This window comes from Anomaloglossus baeobatrachus, chromosome 1 (genome assembly GCF_048569485.1).
Source record: "Anomaloglossus baeobatrachus isolate aAnoBae1 chromosome 1, aAnoBae1.hap1, whole genome shotgun sequence".
Classification (NCBI taxonomy): Eukaryota; Metazoa; Chordata; class Amphibia; order Anura; family Aromobatidae; genus Anomaloglossus; species Anomaloglossus baeobatrachus.
The window spans coordinates 636,106,474-636,123,604 of NC_134353.1; the positions used below are offsets into that span (position 1 = coordinate 636,106,474).

At 42.9% G+C, this 17,131-nt stretch overlaps 1 protein-coding gene across 1 annotated transcript in view; it reads right to left on the minus strand.

Moving 5' to 3' along the window:
* Positions 1 to 753: 753 nt before the first annotated feature.
* The window catches only part of LOC142317052 (uncharacterized), a 108,168-nt gene continuing 91,790 nt past the window's right edge, over positions 754 to 17,131 (minus strand). The window contains exons 8-10 of the mRNA XM_075353022.1: positions 1,717 to 2,007; positions 1,147 to 1,476; positions 754 to 1,064 (exon numbers count right to left, since the gene is read on the minus strand). Of these exons, the coding sequence (XP_075209137.1) occupies positions 754 to 1,064; positions 1,147 to 1,476; positions 1,717 to 2,007 (932 nt within the window). The remainder of the gene's footprint in view (positions 1,065 to 1,146; positions 1,477 to 1,716; positions 2,008 to 17,131) is intronic.

The window sequence follows — 17,131 nt, forward strand, 5'->3', positions numbered from 1 at the left end:
TCAGCAGCTAGTCTGCTGCAGCAATATCTCACCCAGGTTAACATTCTGGGTGAGATATATACTCCGTCCAGTATTACTCCTGTCTGGTTTTTCATACTTTAGGTAATAATTTCATAAATGGACATGATTTACATTTTTACGTAGATTAATATACTGAAATATATGATTAACAGAGTATGAGATATGCCTTCTAAGTGCTTTACCATTTGGTTTGGTGATGTTTGAACGGATGTAATGTTTAGATGATATATGAGCCACAAGGCATGCATAGTTCATTCTTCCAAGCCACTGTTCTTTTAAGATGGGTAAATGACTGACATATGAACACAGATGTTTCTGGTGGTCACAAATAACATCCTTTGGGTGGGGAAAGTCTTGCTTGATTGTGGTGTCATTGATCTTCCATGTCACAAAAACATCTTCTGGATAAAATCCGTTGACCAAACAAATCAATGTTAGATATTCTTCTTCTAGCTTTTGATTAGTAGAAGGCAATAGGAAAACTTGTGGCTGTTTTATTACACTGGGTTCTGTAAAAATTGAAAACATTAAATGTAGGATGAATAAAGCACTAAACCTATATCTAAATTGTATAAATAATTTGCAAATATGTTTCACAGTTTTGTACTGCTTTAGGTACAATGATACTAGGCTAGGATATGATGGTAAGGCACGATTATAGTTGGAGTTTTGTGATTCTGTCTTTAGGCGATCACATAATAATCACTCGATATGGCTGATGAATGACTCAAGTCATTGAGTCCCAGATTGAGCATCTGTGGAGCATTTGTAAAGCCACTTGCCTGTGACGTTCAACAATTCTTCCTTGCAAAATTGTGCTGAGCTTGTTTTCCATTCTTCCAAAGGGATTTGTATTGTGACCTGTACTGAGTCCACATCCTTGTACATCTGTTCATCGTTTTTCTGCCTTACTGTTGGCATTTCTGTCTCATTAAAAAACCAGTTTAGATCATTAATACCAACACTGGTTCTACAACTGACAGTGGCATTTTTGGAAAGAAGCAAATCCTTCAAGGATGGTTCTGGTGTGATAAATGCCTCGTCTGAAAAGAAAATAAGTTCAACTTTATACTCCTGATGATACTTTTCACAAGCAGTGAGAGACTAAAACAGGGCTATAGTTACCTGATTTGTTGGGAACACCACTAATATTCTTCATGGTATATACATCAGAAGAGATATGGGCTACAAGGCAGGAGTAAGTCATGCCATTTAGCCACTCACGCTTCTGTATTTTCAGTTGACTTAGAGCTGAACATTGTTTTGTATTGTGGTTACAGTTGACTTGGGTGGAATTTGACACTTCTTCGTTGGTTAAAGACCCATTAATCTTCCAGGTTATGAAGAGATCTTCTGGATAAAAGTCTTTCACCAAACAGATCAAAATCAAATGGTCATCCATTATTGTTTCCTGGTCTGGAGGCAGCAGATGTATGACTGGAACTTTTATCTCATCTAATTTTTGGAAAATATAATATAAAAATTTTTATTATTTTTTAATGTAATATAATCTAAAAAAAACACACACAAAAACCCCCAAAGTAAATCATACAATATATCTAACCATGCAATAATTTGAAATTTACAAGCAGTTCATGAATGAAATCTACAATTTACTATTCAACATAAGTGAACGAGATATAGGCAAATTTGGACGATGTAATATCTAAGCTGGTATTTGGTATAGTGACTTACTTTTTGTCCTTAAAATGGTCATCTTCTTCAGGAGATGTTCCTGGGGTGGGTTTAGTTTGCAGGAAAGAGATAAGATAGTCTTCCAGAATTCCAAGTTGATGGTGATTGTGCTTTGAACCCAAGTTGTGTTGTGAAGAATGATTTTTTCTTTTTTGATTTCTGCTTTTTTTGAATTCCCATTCACGATCCACTGAATATCAGCATGTATCATATTAGTTCTACATGAGACAGTTGCATTTTTGGAAAGAAATAGGTCCCTAAAGGAAGGTTTTACTATTTCACCATCAGGCACTGAGGAGAAAATAGAGTAAGCAATTAAGTACTAATTACATGACGTAACGTGAACACACATGGCACATTATACAAATGGACCTCTTTTTTGGTACATTCAGCAGGAATGCGCATATCTATATTTTGAAATTCGCTATGTCCAATGACTTATGCCATTGATCTGTTTTCTTTTTTAACTTCTTTTTCAAAAACTGAAATGAAACTGTAATGAAAATCAGAGCTGGCTGCAATGGTAATAAGCCAATATTTCTAGAAAAGGAAAGAATAAGACTGTCTGTAGACTCATGCGGCATTGGAAAAGAATGGATTAGGGAAATTATGATGTATGATTTATTTCTTCAGTTTTTGTCCATGCTTCGTGATTTTTGAAAAAAGTGAAAAAAAAAATAAAACCTGGAGTGGACAACTACTTTAAGCCATGTTCAGACACTTTAGAATTGCTGTAGAATGGGAGCAGATTGTACAAGGCAAATCTGCAGAACATTACATTGGATATAGTTTTCAAAACCATGGTCACCGACATTAGTTATAAGAACTCTTTGGATCTTATACCTAACTGTATTATGGTCCCATGCAAAATCAGAGCCAAACAGTTATACATATGGCACATTCATATGGCCATATGACTCATGCAAGGAACGCATCGGAATGCACGCACTGGCTGGCAGCTCTCTTGACTTGAGTAAGACAGCAGGTATTTCTATGTAGCTGTCACACTTGGCCAGGAGAGCCGACAGTCCAGTCCGAGCATTGCAAAGCAATCCTCATATGAGTTATACGGCTATGTGACTCAGCACTTAAACTTAAAAAGGCTCCCAAAGATATCTATAGGCAATTTTATATGTCTGTCCAAAAATTCTTGGAGCTTCCAAAGAAATGAATGGAGACCTTCTTGTGCACAATCAGTTCTCCATTTATGACAGTCTGTACCTTGGCCCCAGATTTAGGATGAATATACTATTGAACATTTCTGGATAGACAGACATTTCCCTTGCAGCAGATTGCAGAATTGAAGGAGAAATATGGACATGGGACAACACCTTTAAACTTTTATTGCTAATCATTCATCCAATTATATTAAGAATGTACTTTTTCAGCATTTCTTAAATCATAATTTAACTTTCTCAATGTTTTTTTTTCATATTTAGCAAGTACATTAATTTCTTGCAGATTATTGGGAGTACAGGTCTTTAGACCGGCATCAATTCCTCCATAGGCCCCCAAGACTTGCTCAGCTCAGTGCTTATCACTGACACACCACTATGTAATGTCAGTGATTGTCTGTTTGCTATTTCTTACATCATGTCCTCCCTATCTCTGAAACTGAATTTTTCCAAAACTGATCATATTGCGTTACCTCTCTCTACTGTATTGTTGGAGGAGTCTCCCTTTTCCGGACCGCACCCTGCAGTATGGGGCCTCTTCCGGTTCTTCCTCCTGTTTCTTCAAAACCATTGCCCATTCCCCATCAACTTCTTGGGAAGGGTGGGCTTTCTCTCCCTAGTGCAAACGCCGGAGGCAGGTACCATCTGAACACTGGGTGTCTGTTAATCCCCATCTTCCAAGCATACACGGTAGTGTTTTGTGCTCTTTTTCTTTGGTACCACCCACGACAGGCAGGACCCATACTCAGCTTCAAGCCATGTCCTGGCATCTTTACTCTTACAGCCCTTAACTTGTCCATATCAGGCATCTTCTCCGCAGCCTGTCTTAATAGGTTGTGCAGTTAACGACTCTTCTCACAGCGCCACTTGAAGGAAGGTGCAGGTGCCGAGCCATGATGGCTCTGTACTCCTTTGCCAGAGAGACTCAGTGTTTGTAAACCACTTTCGTCTGGGTGTGCAATACTTATGCTTCTCCTCAGGGCAGCGTTTACCACCCCGCAGCCGGTCACTATCGTAGACATAGCAGATAGATACATGATACTGGAGTTATCTTGGTAAAACAATGTAGAACAGTTTATTTGAACTTCCACCTTCATGACAGACGTGGCCATACTTTTACGGTCCTGTTGCGACTTTCTCCTGGGGTACTCTGCCTAGCCTATCCCGCTATCTGGGACCTCGTCCTCCAACTGCTGGGACTATGCCTTCGCTACTTCTTGGAAGATACCTCCAGGTTTTCTAATGGGTCCAAGTTACAACACCATGTCCTCACTCCAGGAACCCCACTGCAGAACTGCCACCTCACAAAGCACGTCTCGCTAACCAACCCACTGGCCATCTGTCACTCCTCCCACCTTGCTCTTAGATCTTTTGCAACCAGTATATATATCAATAATACAGTAATAATACAGTGCACATTATGCAATAAAACATCTCTATATTGGATTCTTGGCCGCTAGGTGGAACAGCCGTTATACAGTTCCGGCTCTGCTACATCAAGAAACCATATCCTCTAGCAGCAGCACATATCATCGCATACATTATAATACTCAGCAGTGCATGCAACACATGTGGCATAAAACATATGCTATCTAAAACAGTAGAACAGCACCACACAGTAGGGGTGGGGGTACCGCAATGACCTCCTACACAGTGAAAATAACATGGCAATAAGATTAATCAAGTTCAGTATGATTATGATGATACCAAATAAAAACAAATTTTGAAATGAATAAAAAACAATTTTTAAAAAATGAATCAGGAGCACCTGACACCACGACACACCATCAAGACTGGTTAAAATATATCTTTGTCTTGTCAATTAGGACTATAGTGTCTATTAATATTATTTTTTATTAATTATTATATTATTATTATTCGATTTATTCCATGCCGCTTTAGATGTGAAAGGGGTATACAAAATAGGGACAAGTACAATAATCATAAACAATTCAATGCACACACTGGTACAGGAGGAGAGAGGAGCCTGCCCGCGAGGGCTCACAGTCTACAAGGGATGGGTGAGGATACAGTAGGTGAGGTTGGAGATGGTCATTCCGCACTATGGAGGACTAAGGGTTATTGTAGGTTGTAGGCTTGTCATAAGAGATGGGTCTTTAAGCTCCTTTTTAAGCTTTTCAAGGTAGGCAAGAGTCTGATATGTTGTGGTAGAGCGTTCCAGAGTATGGGGGAGGTACGGGAGAAATCTTGGATGCGATTGTGGGAAGAAGAGATGCGAGGGGAGTAGAGAAGAAGATCTTGTGAGGATCGGAGGTTACGTGCAGGTAAGTACTGGGATACTATGTCACAGATTTTTTTTTTTTAATATTTTAAGTGTATAGATAGAGGTATCAAATATAAGTTATATTCAAGAAAATCATGCCCAGTTGATAACATGATTGTAATTCAACTATTAATGTATAGTTTAATTATTATATTTTTATGGGCTTGACTTTTATTCCGTTTACTCAAAGTCACTGAAAACTTTCTAATTGAAATGCTGAAAATGTGCTTCACTCATTGAATTTAAAAAGTAACCGTCATTTTATGTTTTATTTTGTAAATCAATAGTACACATGAAAATAAACAACTATGCAGTATGGGAAAAATCTGCTTCTTTCTCCTCAATTCACAGGTAAAACCTGTATTCAGTGACAGATTGTTACATTACTGAGAATTCACTGTTATTTTTCCACTTTACCAACCATGGTAATTGTTTCATCAATTTTCCAATTCACATTTTAACTTTTCTGTCATTTGTGGTGATGGGTGGACCCAGAGTGTAAAAGTCCGGATCCGCACAGGTTCAAATGAACCCAAGGACCGACCCTGGGTAACGATCTGGGTCCGGCCACCCAGATAACTAAAAAAACAAAAAACAATGAAAAAAGAAAGAAAATAAAAATAAAGCAAGCACTTTATACTTACCCATCTCTGCGCAGCTGTAACTCTGCTTCCAGGCCGCTCACTCTCATTCCAGAGCTGCTGATTATCTTCAGACACATGCACTGCTTCCCCGCGCACAGGCAGTCCCGGAGGACCAGGGGTGTGGTTTCCCCAGGCCCCGCTATCACAGGGGCCCATCCAGAGCTACTGCTACTGTTAACTATATTGGCGTGTGCAGCACGGATATAGTTCATTTATGTAGCAGAGTCTGGAGATACGATCTCCCTGCACTGCCACTCTCCATTCTGTAGACTGCAGGACATTTTAATCCTGTGGTCTACAGAACAGAAGGAGATGCAGTCATTTAGCCACTGGCGCACACACAGAATGTCAGAGTCCCAGCATGGTGATGACATTGCGCAGTGCTGGGACTCTGATGCCCTGTGCGTGCAATGATTCACCAATGCAGGAGCCATCAGTGCCCTGGACCCAGGATTAGGTGAGAATAGAATGTTTTTTATTCTTATTTTTTGAAGAATGGGAAACATATATACGAGGATGGGAACATACAGTATATACATGGATGGTGCCAGGATGGGAGACATATGGTCCAGGATGGGGGACATATATACCAGGATGGGAACATATATACCAGTATGGGAGATATACCAGGATAATGCCAGAAAGGAAGACATATATACTAGGATGGGGGCATACCAGTATGAGAAATATATATTCTAGAAAGAGGCCAGGATGGAAGCCATTTATACCAGGATGGGAGACATATATACCAGGGTGAAGCCAGGATGGAGGATATATATACCATGATGGGGACATACTGTACATACCGAGATGGGAACATATATAACAGGATGGGGTCAGATATATACCAGGATGGGCCAGATGTACCAGAATGGGGCCTGATATACCAAAATGGGGCGAGGATAGAGGATGTTACACCAGGATGAGAGATATACAGTACAGACCAAAAGTTTGGACACACCTTCTCATTCAAAGAGTTTTCTTTATTTTCAGGACTCTGAAAATTGTAGATTCACATTGAAGGCATCAAAACTATGAATTAAAACATGTGGAATTAAATACTTAAAAAAGTGTGAAACAACTGAAAATATGTCTTATATTCTAGGTTCTTCAAAGTAGCCACCTTTTGCTTTCATTACTGCTTTGCACACTCTTGGCATTCTCTTGATGAGCTTCAAGAGGTCGATACCAGAAATAGTCTTCCAACAGTCTTGAAGGAGTTCCAAGAGATGCTTAGAACTTGTTGGCCCTTTTGCCTTCACTCTGCGGTCCAGCTCACCCCAAACCATCTCGATTGGGTTCAGGTCTGGTGACTGTGAAGACCAGGTCATCTGGTGTAGCACCCCATCACTCTCCTTCTTATGCGGGCATCACATGAGAAAATCTATCATGCGATATGTCATCGGGGTCAGGGTTTTCGTGACGCACATCCGGCATCGTTTGCGACGTCGTTTCGTGTGACACCTACGAGCGTCTCAGAACGATCGCAGATCGATTACAAATCGTGTATCGTTTACACGCCGTTTATTTTAAAAAAATCGTTTATTCTTCTTTGTGCCAGTTGTTCATCGTACCCAGGGTAGCACACATTGCTCCATGTGACACCCCGGGAACGATGAACTGCAGCTTACCTGCGGCCGCCGGCAATGCTAGAGGAAGAGGGTGGGTGGGATGTTTACGTCCCGCTCATCTTCGCCCCTCCGCTTCTATTGGCCGGCGGCTGTGTGACGTCGCTGTGACGCCGAACGTCCCACCCCCTTCAGGAAGTGGATGTTCGCTGCCCACAGCAACGTCGCTCAGCTGGTAAGTACATGTGACGGGGGTTTAACGACTTTGTGCGACACGGGCAGCGATTTGCCCGTGACGCACAAACGACGGGGGCGTGTATACGATCGCTCGTGCGATCGCATGATAGATCGTATCATGTGACGCCCGCATTAGTCAAATAGCCCTTACACAGACTGGAGGTGTGTTTGGGGTCATTGTCCTGTTGAAAAATAAATGATGGTCCAACTAAACACAAACCGAATGGAATAGCACGCCACTGCAAGATGCTGTGGCAGGCATGCTGGTTCTGTATGCCTTCAATTTTGAATAAATCCCCAACAGTGTCACCACCAAAACACCCCCACACCATCACACCTACTCCTCCATGCTTCACGGTGGGAACCAGCCATGTAGAGTCCATCCGTTCACCTTTTCTACAAAAACACGGTGGTTGGATCCAAAGATCTCAAATTTGGACTCATCAGACCAAAGCACAGATTTCTAATTGTCCATTCCTTGTGTTCTTTAGCCCAAACAAGTCTCTTCTGCTTGTTGCCTGTCCTTAGCAGTGGTTTCCTAGCAGCTATTTTACCATGAAGGCCTGCTGCACAAAGTCTCTTCTTAACAGTTGTTCTAGAGATGAGAAAGTGTGTCCAATCTTTTGGTCTGTACTGTACACCAGGAAGTCAGACACATATACCAGGATGGGGCCAGAATGGAGAACATATAAACTAGAATGGGAAACATATATACAAGGACAGGGATTATATACCAGAATGGGAGACACATATACTAGGATGAGGACAGATATTCCACAATGGGGACATATATACTAGAATTAGTACAGATATACAAGGATGAGGGACATATACACCAGGATGGGAGACATATATACCAGGATGGGATACAGATATACCCCGATGGGCGACATATACCTAGATAGGGAAAGATATACCAGGATGGGAGACATATATACCAAGATGAGGCCAGAATGGAGGACATTTATACCAGTATGGGGGAAAGATGCACCAGGATGGGAGACATATATACCAGCATGGGAGACATATATACCAGGATGGAATAGATATACCATGATAAGAGACATATAAGTCAGGATGGGTGATATATTTACCAGGATGGGGGACATATATACCAGGATGGGACACATATATACGAGGATGAGGACAGATGTACCAGGTTGGGAGATATACATACCAGAATGGAAGACATATATACACGGATGGGGGACAGATATACCAGGATAGGAGAGATATATATCAAGATGTGAGACATATATACGAGGATGGGGGTCAGATATACCAGTATGGGGACATATATACCAGGAGAGGGACATATATTAAAAAAGGGCTCAAAATAAGAGACATTAGTAAAGGATGCCGACATTACTCCATAATGAAGGGGGGAGGGCAACTCGTATATTTTCATAGGATTTAGAATACTATAATGGCCCATACATCTGACCAGCATACCAGGGGGTGGGGGCCAGATCCAAATCTTTCACCGAGGCCAATCAGATTCTAGTTACACCACTGGTGTGGTGGGTCCTTATACAGTGTGGGGGCTAATGCTGGGGCCACTATACGCTGTGGGAGCCACTAAACAGCGTGGAAACTAATGTGAGGGTCATTATACCGCATAGGAGCTAATGTGGATGTCATTATACAGCAAGAGAGCTAATGTGGGGGTCATTATACAGCAAGAGAGCTAATGTGGGGGTCATTATACAGCAAGAGAGCTAATGTGGGGGTCATTATACGGTATGGAAGCTAATGAGTGGGGCTGTCATAAACTGTGTGGACTACTTTGGGGCTCATTATACATCGTAGGGCTACTATGGAGGTCATAATACAATGTGCGGGCTGCTGTGGGGTTCATTAAACAGTGTATCAGCTACTGTTCTGGTTATTATATGGAGTGTGGACCATTGTGTATACGGTAGGTGTAGGAACATCATACTGTGCATTGGGGAGGTATGGCCTCATCGTACTGTGTATAGGGGAGGTGTAGGGGCATCATAGAGGAGCAGTATATTGGAGGACTCAGGAGACATTATTAAATGTTAAGTGGACACCTAAGAACCATTATTGTTATAGGGTCACTCAGGGTATTGTGATCGTAACAGACACACTGGGGGAATATGGGATCAAAATGTGGACACTTTTGTAGGGCACTTGCACAGGGCATTAATATTTTCTAGTGGGCAAATTTGCCATCTAGAATGCACAAAAGAGGCATTATTACCATGTTAGGGGCACAGTGGTGGGCATTATAATGTGGGACAGTAAGAGGAGCATTATTGTTGTACCACACAGCAGATGCAGTACTAGAGACACATACGGCAGCAGTGACTCAGTATTGGGGTATCAGCAGGATGAGGAGTTTGTGTAAATTGGGAATATATGGGGAGAGGGGTGGAAATGTGAGACGCCAGATGTGTTTTTGTTGTAATCTGTGCAGACTATTCATGACTGGAAGAAGTTGTCATGTTGGTCTGGGCCAGATGGAAAAGAAGGGAAAAGTGAACAACTCCACCAGCAAGAGAAGCACGTGTACATCTCTATCTGTAACTGTAGTGTAATCTCTTACATGTTCTGTAGGACTGGTATATATCACTATATGGTCATCGTATGTCGGTAATATTGGTGTCGGTCTTTGTATAGAGATTGATATCCAATAACAGCCCAGTCATCTGCTGAAGTTCCCTTGTACCCATGATTAGGATGCAACACCATAGTTGTTACCATGGTTAAATGCTTAGGGGCTCACTCAAATGTTTTGCTCCCCCTGAGCTGAGCCCCTAGCTATGCTTCTCCCTGGAGGAATAAGACTAACATATCCAAATCCATTGGTCGTAATATTAGGGACTGTGGTATAGATTGACCTTTATAGTGATGTCATACCCAAACCTTTAAATATCTGGTTGTTTGTGATCCAGCTCATTATAGCCTCATTCCCCTGATGACGCCAGTTTGGTGAAACATGTTGGGGAGGCTAGCAGCTGATTGTTTTTAAAGCAGCACATGCAAGCATGGGCCTATGATAGACAATACTGAGGATAGGAATTCATTAGTATTATTGTGGTCAGTGGCCACATAGGAATATCTCCTCTTATTTAATCCATATAAGTTATCTAATCTGGATTAATATACACTCGGTACTTCTCCCATACCTTGCAATATCTGTTTTAATAATTGTAGTGAATTAATCCCATTCTCAAAAGATAAAATAAAGCTAATAACTTACGTCTGAAGGTCTTTAGTTAGGGTACTCACTTGTTGCCTCAGGTAATTTGGGTTTAAAGTATTTAACCCTGTGTTGACTGTGAAACAACATCTATCTATTGGTATTTGTTTTGGTTTAGTCAAGCATTTTCTCCGCCTAACATTCCTATGTTATACTCACTTAATATGCTTAGTATGACTAACATATAGCTTACATAAATCACCTAGGTGGTCTTCAATCACACATATTTCCTTAATTTTCCCATCACAATTTTCCTTTTACTTAATTTTTTCCAGGAATACACTGGTCTATATAACAAATCATAATAGTATAACTTTTTAGCAATTTCTCCCTCACAGTTTTGGTTATTATTCTTATTTTCCCTTTTTTTTCATTTCATTATTACTATTTCATATTCACATATATTATTATTCATTTCTGCACTTTTTCTTGTGTGCTTAGCACAACTTTTTTATATTTATTTTTACATTATTTTCTTTTTAGTGCATAAATCTATTTTATTAGAAATATAACCACTTTACCCTAACTTATAATAGGCACTTTAGCCAATATATACAGTTGTGCTCAAAAGTTTATATACCCTGGTAGGTTTTTTTGCTTTCTTTGCCTTTTTTCAGAGAATATGAATGATTTCACAAAATCTTTTTTTTCCACTCTTGGTTAGTGGTTGGGTGGAGCCATTTATTGTCATACTACTGTGTTTTCTCTTTTTAAATCATAATGACAGCCAAAAACATCCAAATGACCCTCAAATGTTCACATTCCTTGGTGATGTGGGCCTTATAACATGCACAGAAATTGACACAAATGGGTTTGAACGGCTAATAAAGGTAAAATACTTATCTGTTTGCATGTAATCAGTGTGTATGGATAAAAGCTGAGTGAGTTTCTGGGATCCAGACAGACTCCTGCATCTTTCATCTAGCCACTGATATTTCTGGATTGTCAGTCATGAGGAAAGCAAAAGAATTGTCAACAGATCTACAGAAAAAGATAGTTGAACAGTAGAAAACAGGAAAGGGATACAAAAAGATATCCAAGGAATTGATAATGCCAGTCAGTAGGGTTCAAACTGCGATTAACAAATGGAAAATCAGGGGCTCTGTAAAAACCAAACCACGATCAGGTAGACAAAGAAAAATTCGGCAACAACTGCCAGGAAAATTGTTCGGGATGCAAAGCAAAACCCACAAATACCATCAGCTGAAATACAGGACTCACTGAACACTAGCGGTGTGGCTGTTTCAAGATGCACAATAAGAAGGCACTTGAAGAAAAATGGGCTGCATGGTCGAGTCGCCAGAAGAAAGGCATTACTGCGGAAATACCACAAAGTATCTCACCTACAGTACGCCAAACAGCACAGAGACAAGCCTCCAAACTTCTGAAACAAGGTAATTTGGAGTGATTAAATTCAAACTTTTTGGCGCCACAACAATAAACGTTACATTTGGACAGGTGTCAACAAGGCCTATGATGAAAGGAACACCATTCCTACTGTAAAGCACGGAGGTTGATCGCTGATGATGTGGGGCTGTGTGAGCTACAAAGGCACAGGAACCTTGGTAAAAGTTGAAAGAAAAATGAATGCAGCACATTACCAGCAAATACTGGAGGCAAATTTGCACTCATCAGCCCGGAAGCTGCGCATGGAACGTACTTGGATGTTCCAACATGACAACAATCCAAAACACAGTCGACCTGTATTTGGCTACAGCAGAACAAAGTGAAGGTTCTGGAGTGGCCATCTCAGTCTCCTGACCTCAATATCACTGAGCCACTCTGGGGAGAACTCAAGCGCGCAGTTTACACAAGAAAGTCCAGGAATTTACAGGAACTGGAGTTTTTTTGCCAAGAAGAATGGGCAGCATTACCATCTGAGAAAATAAAGAGCCTCATCCACAACTACCACAAAAGACTTCAAGCTGTCATTTATGTTAGAGGGTGCAATACACGGTTTTAAGAACTGGGGTATGTGGACTTTTGATCAGGGTAAGATGTTTTTGGTTGTCATTATGATTTAAAAGAGAAAACACAAACACAGTAGTTTGACAATAAATGGCTTGAGCCAAACACTAACGATGAGTGGAAAAATTTTTTTTGAGTTATTCATATTCTCTGTAAAAAGTCCAATAAAGCAAAAAAACTACCGGGGTATGAAAACTTTAAGCATAGCTGTACTTCTTGTTGCAACACAGTATATCAGTGGAGCCATTTTATAGTTGTATTTTGGATTCTGTATATACCCCTCATGCTAGCCAAAGATCAGGGACAAGTCAATATTTTAAGGAGCCTTACAAGTATAACCTTATGGTTATGGGTATCTTATTGTGATTGTGTTGTCTTATTAACAATTTCATTCCTCCAATTGTGTTCATAGATTTTTTTTCACATTTGTCATCTGTTGTATCTTATAACGATTGTTAATTTGTACTTTCTATGGCCTCTTTCACAAATCCGTGCAAAACACACACGTTTTGCATGGTCTGTGGTGTAGGTGCGTACAGTGGCGTAACTAGAGTGCGATGGGCCCCGGTGCGAAAGCTGGACCTGGGCCCCCCTCCGGACGTTGGTCATATGAATGGGCACCTGTAGCATTCTAAATCCTATAAAGACATATTAATTGCCCCTTCCCTCCCTTCATTATGCAGTAATGTCCCCAATCCTGGTACATATGTCCCCCATACTGGTATATATGTCCCCATCCTGGTATACATGTCCCCCATCCTGGTATACATAGTATATAACGTCCCCATCCTGGTATATATTTATCCAATCCTGGGCCGATCCTAGTAAAAATGTCGCACATCCTGGGCCTATCCTAATATATATGTCTCCCATCCTGATATATATGTTCCTCATCCTGGTGTTTATGTCCCCCATCCTGGTATATATGTTCTGGGACTGTATCTAATGCATAATTCAAAAAATAAAAATAATTTAAAAAAAATTCTACTCATCTTGCCTCTGCTCCCACATCTCCCAGTGTCATCTGTAGCGAGCGTGGAGTGGCCTGCAGCTGACATCGGAGTGTGTGCTATAGAGCATGACAGTACTACCATGCACTGTCCCCAGTCATGGTATGGACGTCAGCTGCCAGCCACTTTTTACCCAGCAGTGTGTATCGCAGTGCAGGGACCCAGTGGGTCTATGTGCTGTGATGCATTTCAGTTGATGTGCGCCCTCAGACGTACATCCAGCTGAAGTAGGAGCTGGAGTTGGCGTGTCCCCTGTACCTTTGGGCCTGGTAACAATCTCTACGTTTCTGATTGTTACGCTGCTGCCTGCTCGCCTAACTCCATCCACCAACTATTGGTTGCTGAAGACAGCTCATGTATTGCAAAGATAAATCACCCTCCCAGGAAATGCTGCATCAAAATCTACTGCCCACATTGCGTTTTTATGTGCAGAAAATCTGCACGTAAAAACGCATGTTTGGAAGGAAAAAAAGCAACTGAAAAAACGAGCATTTTTTTATTACGATTGCGTATTTTTTCACATGTTCCTTTTTGAGCGTTTTTTTAGTCATGGCGATCATGGGGGTTCAAGCATTGTACCCCCGCGGTCGCCTGATCTTAAAGCCAGGACTTGGCTCTCGCTGCCAGGAGCAGTACCCGCACCGCTCTCGGCAATTTAACCCTCTAAATGCTGCAATCAGTGCGATTGCTGCATTCAGAAGGCAGGGAGAGGCATCGCTTAGCCCTGGCGATCGGGTCCCTGTAGTGCAATCACAGGGACCTGATCGCTGCCATGGTAACCCTGGGTCATCACCAGGATGACCCCGGTTTACTGAGGTACGGATCGCCTCACAGACCAGGGCACCTACGTCACCAGAGTGCCCTGCAACAAGCTCCCACGGTAAAGACCACGAGGCCTAGGTGCAGGAAACCCTGATGACATCACAAGGTAAACTGAATTCATGCCGGCGAATCTGCAGGAAACCCTTCCCAGAAGCAATGTCTTGCAGTAAAGACTGTGAGATGAGGAAATGGATGCAGGGAACCCCAGTGACGTCAAAAAAGCATATAACACACAAAAATTCAATGTGGGCATTACGCATGCATTTTTTCCTGCATTTTTCACTGACTCCATTGAAGTCAACTGGTGAAAAAGCAGAAAAAAATGCAGAAACAACTGACATGCTGCTTCTTTTTTCAGCAACAAAAACTGCAAGGAAAAAAGAAGCAACGTGGGTACAGCAAGTCAGGGTTCTCATAAGGGTGCTTTACACGCTGCGACATCGCTAACGATAAATCGTCGGGGTCACGTCATTGGTGACGCACATCCGGCGTCGTTAGTGACATCGCTACGTGTGACACCTAGGAGCGATGATCAACGATCGCAAAAACGTCAAAAATCATTGATCGTTGACACGTCGCTCCTTTTCATAATATCGTTGGTGGTGCATGCCGCTGGTTGTTCGTCATCCTGCGGCATCACGCATTGCTATGTGTGACACCGTAGGAACGACGAACATCTTACCTGCGTCCACCGGCAATAATGAAGGAAGGAGGTGGGTGGAATATTCCGCCCGCTCATCTCCGCCCCCTCTGCTTCTATTGGACGGCTGCCATGTGACGTCGCTGTGACGCTGCAAAAGCGATGCGCAGGGAAGGTAAGTCCGTGTGACGGGTGTAAGCGATGTTGTGCGCCACGGGCAGCGATTTGCCCGTGTCGCACAACCGACGGGGGCGGGTACACTCGCTAGCGATATCGATAGTGATATCGCAGCATGTAAAGTGCCCTATAGACTTTGCTGGGATGATATTTCCTTGGTTTTATTGATTAAAAAAGCAAGGAAAAACGCATGAAAAAAGCAACGTGGGCACAAGGTCGTCTGTGTATGTAGCTGAGCAGTGCACAGTAATTTAGCTGTATTTAGATACAGGACCTGGCTGTGCTGCTTTCAACAAACTTCTGAAACCACTTCCCCTACTGCTCATGTGACGCCCTGGCCGGGCCAGGTAGTCACAAATAGGCCCCTGCACTACACCTTTTCCTCACAAGTGACATCAGCCAACCTTCAAAACCCTAGTCACCCCCCTCAGGGCTATATGGACACACCAGGGGGTGGAACCAGGCAGTTGGAAGACGCCCTCCAAGGAGTCTAGACAGCCTGGGGTGGAAAAGTAAACAGTCAGTCAGTCAGTGAGTCAGTGAGTAGATTTCAAGGACAGTGGAGGTCAGGCCTGTGTGTCAGGCCTGAAGTAAACTGACAGGTATCAGGGTAGCAGCCCTGGTGCCTTTGGCTAGGAGGCAGACGTCAGTCTCCGTCTGCAGGAGCTAGGAAAACGGCTCGGTGGAACTGAGGTGGACCGGGACAGGGTAGTGGCCCGCTGGTACCGCCCCGAGGAACCGACTCGGAAACCGGAGCACACAGCGGGGTACTCAGACCCTGAAGCCGGGACCCGACGCGACTGGAACCAGCTAATTAACTGATTGAGGCCAGGACTAGAGGTCCTGTCCCACCCAAAGTCCATATTAGAAGACAACAGAAATAAAGAAGTTTTGTCAGCTCACCCCTCTTCACTCCTGGACTCTGCACCGATGCAAGGAACGCCCTGGCCCGGGCGGGGATGAATATAGTGTGAAGCCCCACAAGTGCTGTGTCGGTGCATTACCTTCAGGGACTCCATGTGGATGGAACAGTCTGGTCACAGGTAGGAAACCTTCTTTTAGGATTGTCGTGACGCCACTCTCAGAATTGCGGTCAGTGGGGACCGCCACTGCAGATTAAGGGATACCTGGGGCTGATGGTGGGTGCAGTCAGTTGTAATAGCCTCCTGTGAGTGAGGCAAGCCCCAGGGCCCTGTGTAGGTGTGTGAAACCACAAGGCGCAGAATAACTCAACACAAGCAGAATGTCTTTCAGGGGTTTTACTCACATTAGGTGGCAGGGTGAGTAACCCGGGCGTAGCTGGGATGAACCAGGCTGGAACCAGGTGTCCTTCAGGCTGACTGATGAGGGTGGCTACTGACTCGCCTTCCTTAGCCCTCTGTTGTTTGTGGTAACCCCGACTTTCAGTCCCTATGGGGGTCACCCAGGGAAGTTGCTGCTCCCCTCGTTTCGGCCCGTTTGCTTGTAGCCTGGACCAGGTCACTCCGGCTGCTTGCCTCCTGTGAACTATGGGCCCTCGTTTTGCTACGTGGCTGCGGACTCTGTGGTGTTGTCTTGGGGGTGTAAAGTGCCCCCTCAAGCAGGTTTGGCAAGGGAAAGGTGAATCTATCCCTGCACTGGGACCTGTTACCCCTGCGGGCCTGGTACCACCCTGACAGTCTCCT